The 22,648-nt window shown below is 45.1% G+C and overlaps 1 protein-coding gene across 1 annotated transcript in view; it reads left to right on the forward strand.

The window, feature by feature from the left end:
• The first annotated feature begins 225 nt into the window (after positions 1-225).
• Positions 226-22,648, forward strand: part of NAGLU (N-acetyl-alpha-glucosaminidase) — a 43,123-nt gene continuing 20,700 nt past the window's right edge. Inside the window, exons 1-2 of the mRNA XM_040436508.1 lie at positions 226-879; positions 21,141-21,288. Coding sequence (XP_040292442.1) covers positions 470-879; positions 21,141-21,288 — 558 coding nt within the window. The 5' untranslated portion in view covers positions 226-469. The remainder of the gene's footprint in view (positions 880-21,140; positions 21,289-22,648) is intronic.

A 22,648-nucleotide genomic window follows, 5' to 3' on the forward strand; every position in this document is an offset into this window, starting at 1 on the left:
TATTTCTGGACAATTCTCTTTAACTAACAAGAAACAGCCCAATGCAATGTTGTCATCCCTGCGGCTTGTTCAAACAATCACCCTCCTGTAGTAAAACACTTAAGGAACCAATCACATTTGTTCAGTAGCCAATCCTGCAGTCTGAGACAGTCCACCAATAGCAGCATACCGCATGTGGCCAATGAGGCACGAGGTCTCATGTTACCACCTTCAGGAAATGTGAAAGACTCCCTCAGCCTATATAAGTCATGCACATGCATGTTGTTTGAGTCTGTAAGTAGTCTCAGCGGACTACACTTGTAACTGCTGAGCTTCTGCTACCTCAGCTATTAACACAGATTCTTAGGATTAAGTTTACATGCAAATGCCAGGTAGAAGCATCTAGGATTAAGGAAGAACTCATGCATGTTTTTAAGGTGGACATTATTGACCAAGATTCAACATTGAGCATTTGATTGCAAACACAAGGATGAAAGTGGCTGTGCTGGTTTTTATTCTCCTGTCCTCTCTTGGTGTGGTGGTGTCAGGAAAAGTTTTCCAGACTTTGTCCCACCTTAAGCCACAGTACAGGGATGAGGTTCAGACCTCTGCTGTTCAGGATCTCCTCCATCGGTTGATTGGTGACCGTGCTGATGAGTTTGTTGTCACCGTAAACAGCTCCTTGGCTGGAATTGAGGGTCTGGACACTTATCAGCTGAGTTCTGTGGGTGGAGGTAAAGTGGCTGTGGTGGGCACCACTGGGGTAGCTGCTGCCACAGGATGTTACAGCTATTTAAAAAAGTTCTGTGGGTGTCACATTTCCTGGTCAGGAGTCCAGATGCAAGTCCCATCACCTCTGCCGCAAGTGCCTTCAACTATCACACTGAAAACACCTAACAGGTAAGTAATATACAATGTATTTAGAGCTCAGAAAACAGTGGGGATATTACCAAATTAGAGCTCATGCACACAGCCGTCCATATAACCCAAGTAGTACAGTGCTGTAATATATCTCCTGTACAAGTGTATGGGGTCCTACAGTATGTCTCGGGTTTCATACAGAACTTTATTCCGGCATGGGCTTTTGGTCTCAGTAGGGGGACCTATATCAAAACTGATGTACAGGAAAACCAGCTAATGCCTAAACAGAGATTACCTTTAATTAATAATAATAATAATTATTATAATTTTATTAATTTTTTTTACTTTAAGAAATGAAAGGTGAGCTCTGGTTGCTATGGGCAACTAGGCTACTTTCACACTGGCGTTTCTGGGTCCCGCTTGTGAGATCCGTTTCAGGGCTCTCACAGCGGCCCAAAACTGATCAGTTCAGACCCAATTCTAAGGATCCTGTTCAGAATGCATCAGTTTGGCTCCGTTGGCTCCTGTGTTCCCGCTCTGGATGCGGACACCAAACGCTACTTGCGGATCCGTCCTTATGCACACGACCGTGTTTTTTTTTTTTAGGTCCGCAAAAACTGGTTCCGTAGATCCGTGTCCTGTTTTTTCTTCTGTGGTCTTCCTTGATTTTTTTTCAAGGATCCACGGACATGAAGGAAAAAGTCGTTTTGGTGTCCGCCTGGCCGTGCAGAGCCAAACGGATCTGTCCTCACTTACAATGCAAGTCAACGGGGACGGATCCGTTTGACGTTGACACAATATGGTGCAATTGCAAACGGATCCGTCCCCTATTGACTTTCAATGTAAAGTCAGGAGTCCCTATTATACCATCGGATCAGAGTTTTTCTCCAATCCGATGGTTATTTTTAACTTGAAGCGGTCCCCATCACCATGGGAATGCCTCTGTTGAAATATACCATTGGAATTTGAGTTATAGCGTGAAAACTCAGATCCGACAGTATATTCTAACACAGAGGCGTTCCCATAGTGATGGGACATAACGGCCCCCTGCTGCCTGGCAGCACCCGATCTCTTACAGGGGGGGGTTAATTGTGCGTATCAAAGCCCCTGTAAGAGATCAGGAGGGGGCAGGCCCCCCCTCCCTCCCCTGTATTACATTCATTGGTGGCCAGTGCGGCCACCCCTCCCTCCCTCCCTCCCTCCCTCCCTCCCTGTATTACATTCATTGGTGGCCAGTGCGGCCCCCCTCCTCCCTCCCCTGTATTACATTCATTGTGGCCAGTGCGGCCCCCTCCCTCCCTCCTGTATTACATTCATTGGTGGCCAGTGCGGCCCCCCTCCCTCCCTCCCCTGTATTACATTCATTGGTGGCCAGTGCGGCCCCCCTCCCTCCCCTGTATTACATTCATTGGTGGCCAGTGCGGCCCCCCCCTCCCTCCCTCCCCTGTATTACATTCATTGGTGGCCAGTGCGGCCCCCCTCCCTCCCTCCCTGTATTACATTCATTGGTGGCCAGTGCGGCCCCCCTCCCTCCCCTGGTATTACATTCATTGGTGGCCAGTGCGGCCCCCCCTCCCTCCCTCCCCTGTATTACATTCATTGGTGGCCAGTGCGGCCCCCCTCCCTCCCTCCTAATTAAACACCCCCCCCCCCCATCATTGGTGGCAGCGGAGAGTTCCGATCGGAGTCCCAGTTTAATCGCTGGGGCTCCGATCGGTAACATGGCAACCAGGACGCTACTGCTCCTCCTACTGGTAAGTGACAGGTCTGTGCGGCGCATTGCTTATAGCACAGACCTTTCACTTACCAGTAGGAGAAGCGCCCGGCCGGTCACAGACAGCGCAGGTAAGTATAATGCTTCTAAAATTGCTAAGTAACCTGGCAGCCAGGACTGCAGGTAGCGTCCTGGTTGCCATGGTCACCGATCGGAGTGCCAGCGATTAACTGGGACTCCGATCGGAACTCTCCGCTGCCACCAATGATGGGGGGGGGATTGAATACCTTGAGGGGTTGTAGTTTGTAAAATGGGGTCATTTTTTGGGTGGTTTCTATTATGTAAGCCTCACAAAGTGACTTCAGACCTGAACTGGTCTGAAAAAGTGGGGTTTTAGTTTTAAGATTTGCTTCTAAGTCTTCTAACGTCCACAAAAAATAAAATGGCATTCACAAAATTATCTAAACATGAAGTAGACATATGGGGAATGTAAAATAATAATTTTTGGAGGCATTACTATCTATTATAAAAGTAGAGAAATTGAAGTTTGGAATTTAGTAAATTTTTTAAATTTTTTGGGAAAATTTGTATTTTTTTTTATAAACATTTATTTTTTGACATCCATTTTACCAGTGTCAGAAGTACAATATGTGATGAAAAAACTATCTCAGATTGGCCTGGATAAGTAAAAGAGTTTTAAAGGATAACTGTCAATTTATTTATTTTTGTAGCATAGGATGTGGCTGATTAATATTACCTCGGTGCCCCTGTTTAAACTTTTAACTGTGTATTCAATAACTCTCAATTTCTGCATTTTTGTTCCCTCTCCTGGCTATTAATACCTGCACTGAAAATCCCGTTGCTATGTGTCCTTACGTCTCCCTGTTTCCTCATAGAGAAGACAGAGGACGTATAAGCAGGCATTGCGTGCGCGCTCCCTTTAGATCCTGTGCAGCCAGGGCTTGAAGTTTGAATATACCATCGGATTGGAGAAAACTCAGATCCGATGGTATATTCTAAACCCGAGGCGTTCCCATGGTGATGGGGACGCACCTCTGACTGGGAGCTTCCATCCGCGGCACCCGAGGGGTTAATTGCGCGGACGGCAGCTCCCTGTCAGAGGTCGGGTGCCTTCTACAATGTTTACATTGGTGGGCAGTGCGCCCCCCTCCACCCCAGTATTAAAGGGACACTGACAGGCCATGACATATATTCTTCTATTGGTCTTAATATGCTTAAACTATACCATTATCACCCCTCACTGCCTTTCCTTTACTTATAGAAAGTGTTTTTATCAATATGCAAATTACCTTACTTTGTGCCCAAGGGGCTGTCTCCTAGCTCATTAGTATTCACTGCACTGGGCGGCTTTTTTTCTCCCGACGCAGTGAAATCCTGCGCATGCCCAGTACTATCTTCTACTGGAACTGGAGGGTGCCGGAGACCTTATAAGATGAGGCTGATGCCAGGAAGATAGTACTGGGCATGCGTGGGATTTCACCGCGTCGGGAGAAAAAAAAGCCACCCAGTGCAGTGAATACTAATGAGCTGGGCGGCACTAGGAGACTGCAGTTGGGGCGCGGCTGGGCACACAACTGAATGAGGGATAGCCCCTTGGGCACAAAGTAAGGTAATGTGCATATTGATAAAAACACTTTTCTCGCTGGTATCATTGGGGGACATAGGACCGTGGGTATAGCTTGCTGCTGCCACTAGGAGGCGACACTAGCCTGAAAAAAGACTTGGCTCCTCCCCTGCAGGCTATACCCCCTCCAGCCTGGAGAGAGCATGTCAGTTTTTAGCTTAGTGTCGGAGGAGGAAAACCTCCTTGCTTTATGCAGGGCGGCTTTCTTAGTTGATTCTTTTTTTTTATTTTATATTTTTCCTTTTAGGTTGGGAAACAGAGTTGCCAGGGAGCAAGACCGGTGAGAAAATCCACCGCTTACCTCCCCACAGAAAAAAAAGGTGGACCAGGGCAGCCTTGCTCCCCTGCTTCCCGCCAGCCAAGGGGTCACCTAGGTCCACGAAAGAAGACCCTCCCGCCATGCCAGACTCCTGCCACTTCGGTGCCAGCAGCTAAGGAGGTGACCCTGCTGGAAAAGCTGAACTGCCGGTCCACTAGGGAGGGTGAAGAGAAGAGGAGGAAGATGGGGTGAGTACACGGGACTAGGTAAGTAGGTTTAACCCTCTCCCTGCCTCCCTCCCTCTTTGGACAAGTACCGGACTCCCTCTTCCCTCTCTCTACTCTCCCCCCACTTTTTCTTTGGCAGACACCGGGCTCCAATTTTTGTGCCCAGGATTTCTGAGGGCATCCCTCCACTACCCCTCACGGCGCATAGGGGGTTAATGGCCACGTCCCACAGACACTGTCCGCACACAGCGGGAAGCCGTCCGCGCTGCTGCGGTCCGGACCTTCACTGCCAGCGGTCATGCAGGGAGGGGCGCGGAGGAGGCTTCCCGCTCCCCAGCGCTATTATCCACCCTTCTAGGCAGCAGGCGCCGTGCGCGCCGCTCCGGAAGGGTTAAAGCTTACACAGGACGACCGGACCCTTGCCTCACTTGAGCCTACCTCCCTTCCGTTTCCGGTCCCAGCAGCTCCAAGTCGCTCTGTACCGCGGCCGGCAGTGACATCCCGGTCGGCTGTGCTCCACAACATTTAGGCCCCGACTTCACGAACTACTAGGCCGCAGCTCTCGTCCAGTTATGTGGGTGGGGGGCGCGTGGTCTGGCGCGGATCCTTCCCGCCTAGCCTCCCCCTCCCACAGTAGCTCACTGAGCCCCGCCCCCGGTCCTCCAGGAGGTTAACCCTTCCTGGCCAGCCACCGCTTTGAGGCTGCCACAGTATTACAGTATTATCTGCGGTGCAAGGGGTTTTATTGCTGTGCATTTTAACCCCTCCCTGCCTCTTGCCCACTTGAGGCTGGGCATCCATTTTAAAATAAATAAAGTGCATCCCGGATAGAGGAGGACCTCTGTGGTTTCCCAATCCACCATCCTGAGTTTGATTGATGAGCACCGACTGCGCAGGACCTTCCCACTCACCCTCCGAGGTCGTGTGGTTGATAAGCTCCGCCTGCGCACTTCAGTGGAGCATCTCCGGACCTTCCCAATCACCCTCTGGGGTCGTTTGGTTGATAAAGCACTGCCTGCTCAGTCCAATGGAGGATCTCTGCACCTTCCCAATCCACCCTCTGGGGTCGTTTGGTTGATAAGACACCGCCTACGCAGTCCGGTGAGTGAACCTCTGGAAGTTCCCATTCCACCCCCCGGGTAGTTTGGATGATAAATCCCATCATTGCAGTCTGCGGTTGCCATGGACAAGACTCTGAGAGTCAAGATTGCACACAAGCGGACCAGAGCAGGATGTATTTCCTCCTCGGTCACTCCCGCACCCCCAACCTTCCTCCCTGGAGAGGTTCTGTCCGAGATGGGGGGGGGGGGGAGGGATCACTGATTTGGACTCTGTCATTACCCAGCTCAATCTTCCAAGTTTGCGTTCACGGTAGGCAGCAGTATTTGTCGTATGCATTGCTTCCTTCCTTAGTTGGAGTATTTGCACTGTTTACTGGATACAGTACTTGCCTTGGACATTACCTCCTTCCATAGGTGGACTAACGGCGCTAGCACGGGCTTCAGTGCCGGAGGCAGGCCCCCCCCCCCCCCCCATACTTACCGTATGCATTAGCCTCTTCCATAGGTGGCGTTATGGCACAGTGTTTACCGTATGCCTTACCCCTCTCTCGGTGGAGTAATTGCACTCTCACCGGGTATAGGACTCGCGATATGCATACCCTTTTCCTTACGTGGCATAATCAATCTGCCATTGGATTCAGTTCCTGCAGTATGCATCACCCCTTTCCTTAGGTGGGGTGCTTTCACTTCCTCGGGATACAGTTCTTGCCGTATGCGTTTTTCAACCGTTAGAGCAGAATTTTTGCACTACCACTGAGGCAGTGCTCAACGTACGCATTGTCAAACTCCATTGATGGGGTACTTCCAGTACCTTTGGATACCACTACCACTGGAGGTTATTTCTTCAGTCACATCGACATCTCCATGCTTACTGTTATTTTACCCTTTCGTTAGTAATAGCTAACGGGTGGATAACTAAGCATCTTGAGATGCTGCACCTCCACTGTGCCAGGGCTCTTGATGCCTTAGCTTCTTTTGGGCCCTGGACTATTCATCTGGTAACTATGGATGCCTACAGTAGATACCGTGGCTATTTCCCCGTTGTGGCCCTTTTTCTTGCTGGTACTGGTTTGGGGCTTGAATATGTCGCCCTCTGTCCTTTCAGGGAGTTACCCGGCAACACTTCAGTATCCTAGAGTAGAGACCCACATCTCATTTGGTCATGGTATTTGTTCTCAACAAGGTTAAGGGGCGTACGCCATTGCACATAATATTGTGATTCCGATCCAGCGAGTCGAGGGTCACACTGACTCTGTATTCTCTAGCTCCACTCCTCCTCCTTATCTGGGAAAGTGGTTATGCTGACACTCTGGTTTAAGTTTTACAGTGTGTTCTCCTCCGCATGTGCACCTTTTACGTTGGTGCTAAGTGTCGTAGCTGTTGCAGTGGGGCGTCCCCCCTCAGGTAGAGCTTCTTACCTGACGCTAGCTTGGCGGTTGCTCCTGTTCAGCGCCTTTGTCTGGTGAGGTGTTTTAGGCTAGCTCTACTTAACTGGGGCAGTAGGGTTCCATGACTTATACTGCAAGTCCTCAGACCTTCCCCTCAGCATTGACGGGACATGCTGTGACTACAATCACACGAGGGGTCTTTACGTTGTCACGACATACTAGGGTTCTTCCTCCACAGCTCCTTCGTTTGGTGGCGGATTCTTCTAGCGCCGCATTCGGTGGCCTCTGCCGTGTGGCCCTCTTCTCAGCTGGAATGTGATGCTAGCAATATACTTGTGGTTCTCCTTGCATGGGTTCCTCCTTAGGCAGAGGATGGCACCGCCACTATCATCCTGTGGCTTCTTCTGTATAGTGCCAGTCCCAGATGCAAAATAAGCTTTGCCCTGACTTTTTTTTCTCTCCTTCCATCCTTTTCCTTCTCTGGCTCTGGGATCACGGCCACCCCGCAAGCCTTGGTGGCTCCTACGTTACTACTTCCCTCTCATCTGCATTGGCACGGGGTATTGGTTCCGGTCCCGGCTGTTGGACTGTGACGCCTCCACACCCTCCTTCTACAGGTGAATCCTTCTCTCTCTTACGGCATGAGTAATGTCTGTCACGTCAGTCCGATGGTGATCATACTTTTTCACTACCCATTCCGTTGGTAGACTACGAGACTCACCACGCCTGGTGGAGCGGGGGTCCTGTCATGCCTTACCACCGCTGATGGATGTTTCGTTCCTGGAACGGAACACCTTTTCTATTTCTTCTTCCTCCTCAAGCCGCTGGTTGCTTGTCCTCTCCCTTCTATCTACCTGACCAGTAGCCATGCGTGGCACTGCTCTGGACTCCTCATCATTTTTATTTGTTTTTCCTATCTGACCAGTGTTCTCTGGTACGGGTGGGGCATTGGACGTTGTCATCGCACTCCATCCAGCAGGGGTATTTCTCTTATCCTGGCCTGGTCGAAATTTTCGTCGAGCGGCGTTGCCACGCTGTCAACATATGGTCACTGACGGAGCTCCTCACCGTCGGACGGTTCTCGCTCCGGCTTTACTCTACCTATCTCACATGTATTGGTTCCTTGGCCTGCCGTGGGGAGTGTCTATTTTCAGGCATTTTTCTCTATGGGTTACCAACCAGCTTTTCAGTCTCCCTGCAAGCCTCTTCGGCTCTGGGAGCATCGGTCTGCCAATCGACCGCTTCTGTGGAGCGTCTCTTTTGCAGAGGTGTATCCTGTGGTCTGGGATTTTGGTTCTGCATCCAGAGTTAGGGCCAGGTACCTGGTTTCGTCCAGACGACCGATGGGTCGTTTGGTGGTGTTTCATTGAGGAACATGACCCCTCTCTGCAAATCTTCTTCCCCTCTTTTTATTTCTGGGAAGGTGGAATTCCTGGGGGCGGGCTTTTCCACCCAACGAATTTGGGAGTTGGGAGTGCCTTTCTTGTACGTACGTTTTTCTTGTCAGATACTTGTATAAGCCAGTGCTTCGCCCGTTACCTTCTTTTTTGCTGAAGGTAGTCGCCGCCTTCTACGTCGACAGGACATTTGTTTCCCTTCTTTTCCCTTCTCCCTTGCACTCGAGAGAGTGAGCTCTTCATCGGAATGAATTCGAGTTCGGAGGTTTGCTTGTCCATGACTAGCTCTTTCCGCCGTGCGGATTTTTACATGGTCATTCCTGGAGATCCTTGGAAGGGTTCGATGGTCTCCAAGGGGTGTTTCAGGTGGATCCGTTGGCGGCTGCTTAGGCATCTGACCAGCGGTCAGCTCTTTGTGAGATACATGTTTCACCCTGCATCAGCTTCGCGGTTGTATAAGGCAGCGCCTTGGTCTTCCTGGCGCACGTTCACAAAGTTTTCTTGCCAGGTGTTTCCTAGGCATCGCCAGTGCTGCTCCGGGTCTCGCAGGCAGCAGTGCATTAAGCATTCTCAAGAGTGCTATTTCCATAGGCGTAGATTTTTTTTATTTTTATTTTTTTCCCTCCCCGTGGACTGCTTTAGGACGTCCCACGGTCCTGTGTCCCCCAATGATACCAGCGAGAATTTTTTTTTTGTGAAACTCACCTGTAAAATCTCTTTCTCGTGTGGTTCATTGGGGGACACAGCACCCACCCAGTATTTATTATTGTTGATGGTGATGTCTGGTTGACGGTCGGGTGTTTAGCGGGTTCGCTTCCGCCGGCGTTTGTTGCATTCTCCTTTACTTGGCACATGTTTTCTACTGCTCCTACTGCTTGAGCACAATCTGACATGCTCTCTCCAGGCTGGAGGGGGTATAGCCTGCAGGGGAGGAGCTAAGTCTTTTTTCAGCCTAGTGGCGGCAGCAGCAAGCTATACCCACGGTCCTGTGTCCCACAATGAACCACATGAGAGAGAGATTATACAGGTGAGTTTCACCAAAATCTCGTTTTTATAAGTAAAGGAAAGGCAGCGAGGGGTGATAATGGTATAGTTTAATTAAGCATATTAAGACCAATAGAAGAATATATGTCAGTGTCCCTTTAATACTGGGGAGGAGGGGGGGCCCACTGCCCACCAATGTAAACATTGTAGAAGGCACCCGACCTCTGACAGGGACCTGCTGTCGCGCAATTAACCCCTCGGGTGCCGTGGATGGCAGCGCCCTTTCAGAGGTGCATCCCCATCACCATGGGAACGGTTCCAGGTTAGACTATACCATCAGATCGGAGTGTATGTGATGGAAGGAGGTGGGGGGCGTGTTTAAGTGGGGAGAGCTCCGATTGGTTAAGGTGCAGAAGCTCGTTCATGAGAGGAGCTGAATGGATTGTGGGTAGTGAGGGCAGGCTGGCTTAGTCTCAGGGTGAGGGCATCGGCGGCCATCTTAACTAGCGAGTGAGATTGTAGTTTTGTGCAGACTGGTTGGTAAGGGCTGGATCTTATTAACCCTTTCATGACCAAGGGTCATTGATGCCCCAGTGTCCAGGTCAAAATTTACAAATCTGACATGCGTCACTTTATGTGGTAATAGCTTTGGAACACTTTTACTTATCCACGCCATTCTGAGATTGTTTTCTCGTGACACATTGTACTTCATGATAGTCATATATTTGAGTCAATATATTTCACCTTTATTTATGAAAAAAATCCCAAATTTACCAAAAATTTTGGAAAATTCACAATTTTCCAAATTTCTATTTCTCTGCTTCTAAAACAGAAAGTCATACCTAATAAAATATTTATTACTTAACATTCCCCACATGTCTACTTTATGTTTGCATCATTTTGGAAATGTCATTTTATTTTTTTAGGACGTTAGATGGCTTAGAAGTTTAGAAGCCATTCTTACAATTTTTAAGAAAATTTCCAAAACCCACTTTTTAAGGACCAGTTCAGGTCTGAAGTCCCTTTGTGGGGCTTACATAGTGGATACCCCCATAAATGACCCCATTGTAGAAACTACACCCCTCAAGTTACTCCAAACAGATTTTAAAAACTTTGTTAACCCTTTAGGCGTTCCACAAGAATTAAAGGAAAATGGAGATGAAATTTCTAAATTTCACTTTTTTGGCAGATTTTCCATTTTATAATTTTTTTTTTCTTTAACACATTGAGAGTTAACAGCCAAACAAAACTCAATATTTATTACCCTGATTCCGCGGTTTACAGAAACACCCCACATGTGGTCGTAAACTGCTGTACGGGCACGCGGCAGGGCGCAGAAGGAAAGGAATGCCATACGGTTTTTGGAAGGTAGATTGTGCTGGATTGGTTTTCTGAACGCCATATGTTTTTTATTTTTGTGCTGATCGTCTTGTGCAGGGGCTCGTTTTTTGCAGAAAGTGTTGAGGTTTTTATTGGTACCATTTTTGGGTACATAGGATTTTTTTGATCATTCATTATTACACTTTATGGGGCAAGGTGACCCAAAAATTGGCTGTTTTGGAACAATTTTCATTTATTTATTTTTACAGCGTTCATCTGAGGAGTTAGGTCATGTGATAGTTTTATAGAGAAGATCGTTACGGACGTGGCAATACCTAATATGTATACTTTTTCTTATTTACTTAAGTTTTACACAATAATAGCATTTTTGAAACCCAAAAAATGATGTTTTAGTGTCTTTATAGTCTGAGAGCATAGCTTTTTTATTTTTTGGGCGATTGTCTTAAATAGGGTATCATTTTTTGCGGGACGAGGTGACGGTTTGATTGGTACTATTTTGGGGGTCATAAGCCTTTTTGATCGCTTGCTGTTGCACTTTTTGTGATGTAAGGTGACAAAAATAGCTTTTTGGGCACTGTTTTTTTAATTTTATTTTTATGGTGTTTATCGGACGGGGTCTATCATGTGATATATTTATAGAGATGGTCGTTACGGACGCGGTGACACCTAATATGTGTATTTTATTTTTTCATTTTTTTATAGGAAAAGGCAATTTTCTTTTTTCTAATTTTACATTTTTATTTATTTATTTTTACTTTTATTATTTTCACTTTTTTTTTTATTAGTTCCCTCTTGGATCTTGAAGATCCAGTGGGGCTGATAGTTGTACTATACTTTGCAATGCTCTTGCATTCCAAAGTATAGTACTTCCAGATTGCCTGTAGGTGGCAGCACTGGACGCCTTTGCCATGGCAACCGGACGCTTTTGCAAAGCGTCTGGTTGCCATGGCAACCATCGGGTGCTGCAATCACAGCGCTGCAGCCCCGATGGTGGAGAGAGGGAGCTCCCTCCCTCTGTTAACCCCATGGATGCCGCAACCGCGGCATCTATAGGGGTTACAGGAGAGTGTCAGCATAGGGGGATCGGGGGGGGGGGCGGCGCTGGAAAGGGGGGGGTTCGGGAGGCTTTGCAGCGCTTGGATTAAAGAGCTGGCTTGACGTCTATACACGTGGTAGCTGCACGGGGCATGTGCAGCTATCACGTATATATACAGATTGCAGTCGTGAAAGGGTTAAATATGGGGTAAGTAAGTCTAATAGTTATTGATTCGGGAATATCCTGTTATTAGTAACTACATATCTGAAAATTGAAATTTTGGTCTAAATGTGACATCCTTTAAAGTTATTCACACATAAAGTGGCACTGGTCAGATTTGGAAAAAATTGCCTGGTCCTTAAGGTGAAAATGAGCCCGGTCCTAATGGGCTGTCAGCGGAGGACAGAGTTTTAAGCGCACCAGGGAATAGTGCACTTTAGGTAGGAAAAAGTGTAGTAAAAATTGAAAATTAATTAAGTTTATTAGGGAGAACATATTAAGTTTATATAAAGGTTTAGTTACTAAATACAGAATCTTTTTTTTTTTTTTTTTTTTTTTTCTTTTCCTGATGGATGAGAACGGAAAACGAAATTGTGAGGCAAGGGATACACGGTGACACTGGTCACACGACACACATGTCGCGTCCAGGATAGCTGAATAGCGGTGATCCCATAGAAATGAATGGGATCGCCGCGGGATTTGCAAGAAATCCAACACGCCTGGATTTCTTGCGACTGCCGCAGCGAACCCATTCATTTCTATGGATCACCACTACTCAGCAATCCTGGCCATGACAAGTGTCTCGTGACAAGTGTCGCCATGTAGCCCTTGCCTGATGTGAACCTACCCTAAGTTTCCCATAGCAACCAATCAGATTCCACCTTTTATTTTTCAGCCTGCCTTTGGAAAGTGAAAGGTGAAATCTTATTGGTTGCTATGGTCAACTCGGGCTGAATTCACACTTCAGTTATTTGGTCAATTACTTCAATCAGTTCTACTTATAGATGTAGATTGTTATTCTTAAAGGCAATCGCAGACAAAACTGACTTAACTTGCGTGCAAAACCTTCAGTTTTTTTCCTAAACAGACCCTGGGAGAGTCCGTAAAGCTTGTGCGAAAGAGGCCCAACTGAACTCAGTCTAATGGCTCATGCACATGAACTTTGGATGTTTCGGATACCGGTTGTGTGCATTCAGCATTTTGTGGAACGGAAAGTGCAGCTGGCCCATAATAAACCAGTCCTATCCTTGTTCGTAATGCGGACAATAATATGGCAATATTCTATTTTATTTTTTTTTTTGCGGAAGGCCACGTGGACATGCGGAGTCAATTCAGTTCTTTTCGGACACATTTAAGTGAATGTTACGCATACAGGCCGAAAAAAATAATAATTAAATAGAACGGATATGGAAAGAAAATTATGTACATGAACCCTAAGCCAGCTTGGATAAATATTATTTTGTGTGTACGAAGAAAGACTTCTAGAAATGTATTCTCAATTTTATAGCTGGTGGTACACATTTTATGAGCCTGTTACTATGAAATGCCATACATAAAAATGCATTTGAAAATCTTTTATTGCCAACATCTTCATGGGACATATTATTGGTCATTGCAGATTAGTGTGACTGGTGTTGGCCTATGCTTCTGTTGCTTGTTTTTTTTTTTTTTGTACTTGGCTATCTAGGTTTTATTTTATTCCTTATTTTAATTTTTTCTGGCAAGCCATTCTATAAGCACATGTGACCTTCCTTCTGTACATGATCACGTAGACAGTCATATGAAACTTACTTCCTCATATTTAGCTGTAAAAGTATCTATGCTTTAGGCCTCCTGCACACGGCCGTTTTTTTTTCCCGTTTACTGGCCGTTTTTTGCGGTCCGTATACGGAACCATTCATTTCAATGGTTCCGCAAAAAAAACGGAATGTACTCCGTATGCATTCCGTTTCCGTATTTCCATTTTTCCGTTCCGTTCTAACATAGAACATGTCCTATTATTGCCCGCAAATCACGTTCCGTGGCTCCATTCAAGTCAATGGATCCGCAAAAAAAAACGGAACACATACGGAAATGCATCCGTATGTCTTCCGTTCCGTTTTTTGCTGAACCATCTATTGAAAATGTTATGCCCAGCCCAATTTTATCTATGTAATTACTGTATATGCCATACGGAAAAACGGAAACACAACGGAAACAAAAAACGGAACAACGGATGCGTGAAAAACGGACCGCAAAACACTGAAAAAGCCATACGGTCGTGTGCAATAGGCCTTAGAGTGCATTCTCACAAAAGTTAAAACCAGCTGTGTGATGGCCATTTTCAGAAACCTTGCTGTCTATGGATGGGGCTATTCACATGGCCATTTTTTTAAACGTCCAGTGAATAGCGACCGTCAAAAAATAGGACATATCACATTGGCTAATTTTTAACGCCGGTTAGACAGAAGCTCTCTAAATGTAAGCCAAATTAATCTAGAAATCTATAGGATAACTGAATTGATTTACTCCGGCAAACTTGGTGTCTGCCTGTGATATTTAACGCCTTTCCTTGCCGCCTCCAAGAGATCACTATTGGCCAAGAATTGCATACAGTCCCAGTTACAGGACCCCCATACTGTACTGGTTAGAGTACCCTGTACTTTTGGCCACCGTGGAACTTGAAATTGAGGCAGATGTCGAGCTTTAGGCTGGACAGTCTGGCTTCCTGGCTCCTGTCCTGTAATTTTAGGATATCCGAGAACTACTACTCCTACCATGGGCAAGTTATTGCAGGCTATCACAGAAGAGACCTACAACTCCCAGCATGTACATAGTAGAATATTGTTGGAGAGAACTACAACAAACAGCATTTACAAGTTGTTATTGTAGGCTATCATAGAATAAAACTACAACTTCCATCATGTACAGACTGCTACTGTAGGCCGAGGAGAGAAATACAACTACCATCATATCCTTGGCTCTGTAGAAGGAGATGAAACACTGAACCCATAACTTTTTTCTTTTCCTCCATACAAAGCTCTGCCTCTTATGTCTCAGATTATTATCACAGGTCCTACACCATACTGTATCTTATCCTCTCCACCTCCTCCTGCACTGATAACATGACGGTGATGTCATCACAGGTTCTTCAGCTCTTTCAGTGCAGCAGATACAGAGCAGGTCCTGGCCAGGCTATGGCTTCAGCGTGCGCTCAGACAGTGTAATGCCACCCTCCTCTGAACACTTACTTTGTGCTGAGACAGCAGTAATTGACTCTCCCAGCATTGTGGTGTCAGCAAGATATGAAGCTTTCAGTGTGATCATGTGTCTTTAGTGTAGAGTAAGTGTTCCCGCGAGTGCCTGTGGTGACATTTTTTTTTTTGTTTACTCTCAGCACGAGCAGGGATTGGGGAAAGGGGGCATTATTTAAAATGGCATTACTGATGGGCACTATGGGACCATTATTTATCCTAGGGGCACTATGGGGGGCATAATATATGCGGAGGGCACTGCAGGGGTTGGGGGATAAAAAACAGCCAATAAAATTAATCTGTTTAAAAGTCATCTGTTTTCATCCAACAGAAAATTAATGCAAATACTGATGTAAAATGGGCATGAAAAATTGAATCTGTTTTTAAGGTTTTTTTCCAATACTTTTATTTTATTTTTTAAAATTAATGGTCTATAGGCAAAGCTGCGAGAAGGTTGCACCATCAGTGCCTTCTCAAACAGCTGATCAGAGGGGGTCCTGAGTGTCGGACCTCCACCAATCAGATACTGATAACCTATCCAGAGAATAGATCATCAGTTTAAAAAATCTCGAAAAAAACCTTTAACCATCTTTAAAGTCCATACCGCCAATTTATATAGTTGTGAGGCGGTAGGGACTTTAAAGATGACACCCACTCCAGAGTAGAGATCAAGCCATAGGAACCAGGTGCCTGCTGTCTTTTTCATGGCCATTTTGCATCCCGGTAGTGTATCCATTTTATACATCCGTTTGTCATCTGTTAAAAACTGATGAATTGCACTGGCATTTTTTAAACCTCAACCTCTGTAGTGCCCTAAATATACAGTATATTATGCCCCCCACTCTCCATAATAGCCCTCATGGTGCCCCCATTATCCATAATAGCCCCCATAGTACCCCCCTTTTTTTATCTATAACAGTCCGCATATATATCAAGTTCCCTCAGCCACCCCGGTAGTGCGACCAAAAAAAAAAAAACTCACCATAGGCACACGCAGGAACACTCGCTCTGCCCTAGAGAAAGCAGGACCTGATGCTCTCAGCGTCGTGACATCAGATGGTCACACTGCCTCTAGTGCAGAGCAAATGTGCCTGCAGTGAGGTGGGTATTATTAAATGGGGTCAAGATGGCTAAAAATAGGACTGCAACGTTTCTGAAAACTGCTTTTTGTGAAGGGGGAAAAAAAAGCAACCTAGTACAGTACCAGCAAAGTGTATGAGATTACACAAATCTCACGTACACTTTGCGGATTATTATATATATTTTTTTGTGTGGAAACTGACTTGCTCTGTGGATTTGCAGAACTGTTAGATGTGAATATACCCTGACCTCCAGGATCCACCAGCTTTGAGAATGAGGGGGTCCTGGATACAATTGTTGCTTTAGAGGTGACAGCCCATGAGTCGACTCATCTACTGAAATTATGGATGAGATATGGAAACAGCTAGGCGAGTAAACTACAAATGTATGCATTTCCCCAAATATCCCAATAGTAATTTTTAACACCATCAAAGCAGTCTTTCTAATCCGGTCAATGAATTAATCTGACAGGCAGAGTTCATGATGTGCATCTGCATCCCATGAGATTTACTAGTGGAAATGAAATGTAACTACCGTATTTTTCGCTTTATAAGAAGCACCTGACGATAAGACGCCCCTAGGTTTTTGAGGAGGAAATAAGGGGAAAAAAACTATGAAACAAAAGGTGTGCTTTTGGTGGGTTTTGAACTAATGGTGGTCTGTGGATGACACTATTATGGGGGATCTGTGGATGACACTTGTGGGATCTGTGGATGACACACTGATATGGGTGGCGCTGTGGATGATGATGTTATGGGAGATCTGTGAATGATGATGTTATGGGGGATCTGTAGGTTTTTGAGGAGGAAAATAAGAAAATAAATACTTTGAACCAAAGGGTGTGCTTTTGGTGGGTTTTGAACTAATGGTAGTCTGTAGATGACACTATTATGGGGGGGATCTGTGGATGACACTATTATGGGGGGGATCTGTGGATGACACTTATGTGGGATCTGTGGATGACACTGATATGGGTGGCGCTGTGGATGATGTTATGGGGGATCTGTGGATGATGTTATAGGGGATCTGTAGGTTTTTGAGGAGGAAAATAAGAAAATAAATACTTTGAACCAAAGGGTGTGCTTTTGGTGGGTTTTGAACTAATGGTAGTCTGTAGATGACACTATTATGGGGGGGATCTGTGGATGACACTATTATGGGGGGGATCTGTGGATGACACTTATGTGGGATCTGTGGATGACACTGATATGGGTGGCGCTGTGGATGATGTTATGGGGGATCTGTGGATGATGTTATGGGGGATCTGTAGGTTTTTGAGGAGGAAAATAAGAAAATAAATACTTTGACCCAAAAGGTGTGCTTTTGATGGGTTTTGAACTAATGGTGCAGGGCTCCAGATGGCGACCAGAATGGTCGCAAATGCGACCTACAATTGCTAAATGCTGACAATGTTCTCAACCACACAGGGGAGAAGGAGGCAGTCCCCCCCCCCCCCTGTACTGCTGCTCCCGCTGCCACCAATGGGCTGATAGCAGGGAGGAGGAAGGGAGGGACTATGGCCACTGTACCACCAATGAATATAGTTTATGCTTAATACAAACGCAGGCTGCTGGTACCAGACATATCCCATACCCGGCACCCAGCCTCTATGACTGCGCGCTGCGATCCGCCGCTATTAACCCCTCAGGTGCCACACCGAACCCCCCCCCCCCCCCCAACCCTAGTATTATAAATCAGAATCATTGGTGGCGCAGTGCGCCCCCCCCCCCAAGTATTATAATCATTGGTGGTGCAGTGCGCCAAACACCCACCCACCCTAAGTATTATCATTGGTGGCAGTGGCAGTTCCGATCGGAGCCCCAGCAGTGTAAGCCTGGTGCTCCGATCGGTTACCATGGCAGCCAGGACGCTACTCAAGCCCTGGCTGCTATAGTCGGCTGGCTCCCTGCTGCTGTGTGCACAAAGCACAGAGCAGCAGAAACAGTGTGAGATCCTATTCACGAGAAATATATGAAAAAACGGCTCCGGATTCAATAGAGATCCTCTAAAACTTCTTTATTGGTATAAATGATAATACAGCAGACACATTCACCTAGTACACTGGACTTGTTGACGCGTTTCAGATACTTGGTCCTTAGTCGTAACAAAATATCATAATGAAAGACAAGGATTTAAATGTAGCATAGTCCCTCCTCTCCCAGATTCGGGGGAGGGAAAAAACTTTTGCCATTGGTCACTTCATTACGATTAACACCTTTCACCTACACACATCTAATCAAATCGTAGATGTCTTTCACATTGTGCACTGGTCTTTTTCCAAATTAACCCCTGTATGTCTGACTATGAGGCACTAACAATTTGCTCCAAATCCTTCCAAAATGGAGAAAAAAACCGCACAGTGTGAATGGCATGCTACCTATTAAAACATATGGTGACTATTACTAATATGACCTTCCTCTATCCCATAAAGACTTCCAATATAGGTATCCATAAGACCAGCATGGAAAAATATATACACCTGTTCCCCTTAATGACATATTATTGGTAAATGTACATTAACTCCTTTTTTTTTTTTTTTTTCTTTTTTTTGTGCCTTTGCAGTTGAAAGAGTCTTTGCACCCTTGAGAGGCGGCGACCACCAAAAAAAACCTTCTCCTACGAGAGGCGTTTTGGATATTCAGGCTGAATAGTAGTGTCCCTGCGGGCCTGAATCTAAAAAGAGTTAATGTACATTTACCAATAATATGTCATCAAGGGGAACAGGTGTATATATTTTTCCATACTGGTCTTATGAATACCTATATTGGAAGTCTTTATGGGATAGAGGAAGGTTAGGCTCCATTCACACGTCCGTGGTGTGTTGCGGACCCACAAATTGCAGATCCGCAACACACCCGCCCGGCACCCCTATAGAAATGCCTATTCTTGTCCGCAAGCTGCGGACAAGAATAGGACATGTTCTATCTTTTGCGGACCTGAAGATCGGGGCCGTGCTCCGCAAATGCGGATGCTGACAGCACACTGTGTGCTGTCCGCATCCATTCCATCCCCATAAACTAGCATAATCGTCTGTAGTAGTACTCGCTATCAAAGCGGCTGGCAGTGTAACGTCACTCACTCATTCACGCTCCTGCTCCGCCAGCTTCATTAATGAAGTGGGAGGAGCATGACTGAGTGAGTGACGTTACACTGCCCGCCGCTTTGATAGTGAGTACTACTACAGACGATTGCGCTAGTTTAACAAACCAGAGCCACTGGTTGAGGATTACATGGATAGACTTTACATATTAAGATTGCTGTGAGCGGGGCCCGGTGTAATGGAGTACAGTGACTGCATAAGGATAGGACTGTTCTATTATGGGCCAGACGTTCCATAAAATATGGTTTGCACACAGCTTTTTTAGTGTTTTTATATTTTTTGCGTGGTATAGAATATCGCAATACTTTTTTATGGTATCGAAATCAAATAAAATTTTGGTATCGTGACAAGTGTAATGGCCATATCATGCATATGTATCATGCTGTGTGTGAAATATCAGTGAGCCCTTGGCTACTACAGTTGAATTTCTCCTGAGGTGGTCCTTTACCCAAAGATACAAGATAAAGAAGTGAGATCTGGGCCCTGGATAATAATGGTCATGAATACTTGTTAACTGTTAGAATGCTCTGGCCCTGGGTGCTCAAGCTGTACTCTGGTGCCCTAATTGGTCTGTACTTCAGAGTATAGAAAATGGCTATATTCCTTCAGGCCATACAAGTTACAGTAATATGTTACTTTCATTAGAAAAAAATATCCAGTTATATGCAGTTCATTTTCCTGTAATGGGACATCTGGAAAGGTTAGCTGTAACTTCCTGGCCTCCTGCTGGTCATTGTAGGCTGGCGTCTTTTTAAGATTTTTTATTTTATTTATTTTTTTGACATCTGGAGACACTTTGTCTTTCGAAATGCTGTGGTTTAACTCTTTACATAGGAATGCTGTTGCACATCTGTGGCTGGCTCTCCTCTGCTTCTCTTTTTGTGACCAGGTTCCCACCGCTGGGACCCACACCTGTAAGACAATGGGGACATATCCTAGCGATATGTCCCTATTGTCTGTAATGAGACAACCCCTTTAAAACTACTTTTTCCAGAATGAAGCAATGGATCACTAAGTGAAAGGTATCCTTATATTCAGCTGACCTGGGCTTAAAAGGCATTGTGTCTGGTTTAACAGTGACTTTCCCCATGACAATCTCCCTTTAACCGCTTCAGAATCTCAGAGGTTTAAAACCGGTGCCCACTCATGAACGGAGTGGGCACTATAACCACCAGATTTCTGCTGTTTTAAACAGCAGACACCCAGAGCTTATATCTGAGATAAAAATAAATATTGGCATCGCCGCCTTCCAAAATGACCGTACTATTAAGGCCAATTCGCCATTTTTTGTCACATGTGTTCAAAAAGTCATACACTCTTTAGAATGGTAATAAAAACAGGTGACTTTGCAAAAAAATTAGCCCTCACACAGCTCTGTAGACATAAATATAAAAAGTTATGTGGGTCAGAACAATGCAAAGAAAGAAAAAAAAATTAAAAGTTTTTATTTGTATATTTTTTTTGTATTAAAACATTATATAAGTATAGTATCGCTGTAATAATACTGACCCAGAGAATAAATTGTGCAGGTCAGTTTTACTACATGGTGAACCCAGAATTGCACTTTCTTTTTTTTTTTTTTTTGCCAGTTCCACCCCATTTGCATTATTTTTTTTTTTTTTTCAGTTTCCCACTACACTGTATGCAATATTTAATAATGCCATTAGAAAGAAGAACTTGTTCTGCAAAAAAACAAGCTTTCATATGGCTATGACCGAAAAATTTAAGGGTCTGGCTCTGGGAGGGCCGGGAGTAAAAAAAAAATAAATGCAAAAAATAAATAAAAAAATTGCCAGATCATGGAAGGGTTAATGAATCCGCTTTTCTTTTTACAGATTTCGCTATTATCAAAACGTCTGCACTTCCAGTTACTCATTTGTGTGGTGGGACTGGGATAGATGGGAGAGGGAGATAGACTGGATGGCACTTAATGGAATCAACATGCCCCTTGCATTCACAGGCCAAGAGGCTATATGGCAACAGGTAAAACCACCTGTCTTTATTTGACATTATTATTGATTTTAAAAAAAAACATGTATTTTGTATTAATACATCTGCCCTTGACATTTGGTATTGAATAAACTGTGCCACCATAATGGCATTAATACTGTTTTGTTTTTTAACTTGCACTATACTATAGAGTTGATATTTAGACACAGACATAGTTCCACTTTCTACCACAAGGTGGCAATATAGGATTATTGCAGATTTAGGCTATATATAAAATGCCAAGATTTGCTGACTGTGAAGTCTGACTGTCATTAATCTTGATTAAAGAAAATGTGTCTTCAAAAAAATGACCTATTTAAATCCCATTTTTATGTTTAACATATTTTTCAACAATTTTTGATGTTATTTCTAATTTTCCATGTTTAACATCTATATTTAAACAACTATAAAATGGCATGATTTTTCTATTTTATGACGTAAAGTCATGATTTTATTAAAGACACGGAGGCGAGTATTGCATAACTCCTTCTTTACTGGAATCCACAGCAGCAGAGAAAAAACATAAGAAAACTTACAGACCACCCCCAAAAGGGGTAACCCCTCCCACAGTCCAGTCCATAAATAGGCCCTTCCACCTGAACGCTTCCTCTTTCTTTGTAACGATGAACCTTCTAATCCCAATAACCGGGCTGGAACGACTCCCACCAACATGCTCCAACGGGAGAACTCTGAAGAACACACGGAATCGAAAATCACTGCCCGGAACTCCGCCTGAATAACCGTCGGCAGTATGGATCAGCAACCCGAACTACTCGGAACTAGCGGTCCGGGACATCAACCTGATAAGAAGGAAAAGAACAGAGGTACATGGTAATCAACCAGTTCCAAATCAAAAATGATAAAGGGATAAATAACTACGACAAGGGAGGGAAAAATCTTTAATAAATAAATATTAGGGAGGGGCAATACTCTCCTCCATGTCTTTAATAAAATCATGACTTTACGTCATAAATAGGAAAAATCATGCAATTTTATAACAAGACACGGAGGCTCTTATTGCAAGTTCAAAGCGTAGATATCACCGAAGAGAAGGCCTGCGGAGGAGGCCTAAATAAAATTCTCTGAACGTAGACGCTCTGGACCAATCCGCCACTTCAGAACATCCTCCAGGCGAGCACCCGCGACAGCCATGGAAGTCGCAGAAGCCCCTCTGACCGAATGAGCAGTGAAACACAGATGTGTTAATACCTGACAAGGAAAGAATCCATTTCACCCAACGGGACAGGGTGACACTAGTGACCGGACGAAATGGCCTGTGAAAAGAAAAACAATTGAGGTGTAGACGCAGAACGCAGAGCGGATGTACGAGACAAGTATTCCTTCAGACACCCCA

Source organism: Bufo bufo, chromosome 6, assembly GCF_905171765.1.
Source record: "Bufo bufo chromosome 6, aBufBuf1.1, whole genome shotgun sequence".
NCBI lineage: Eukaryota > Metazoa > Chordata > Amphibia > Anura > Bufonidae > Bufo > Bufo bufo.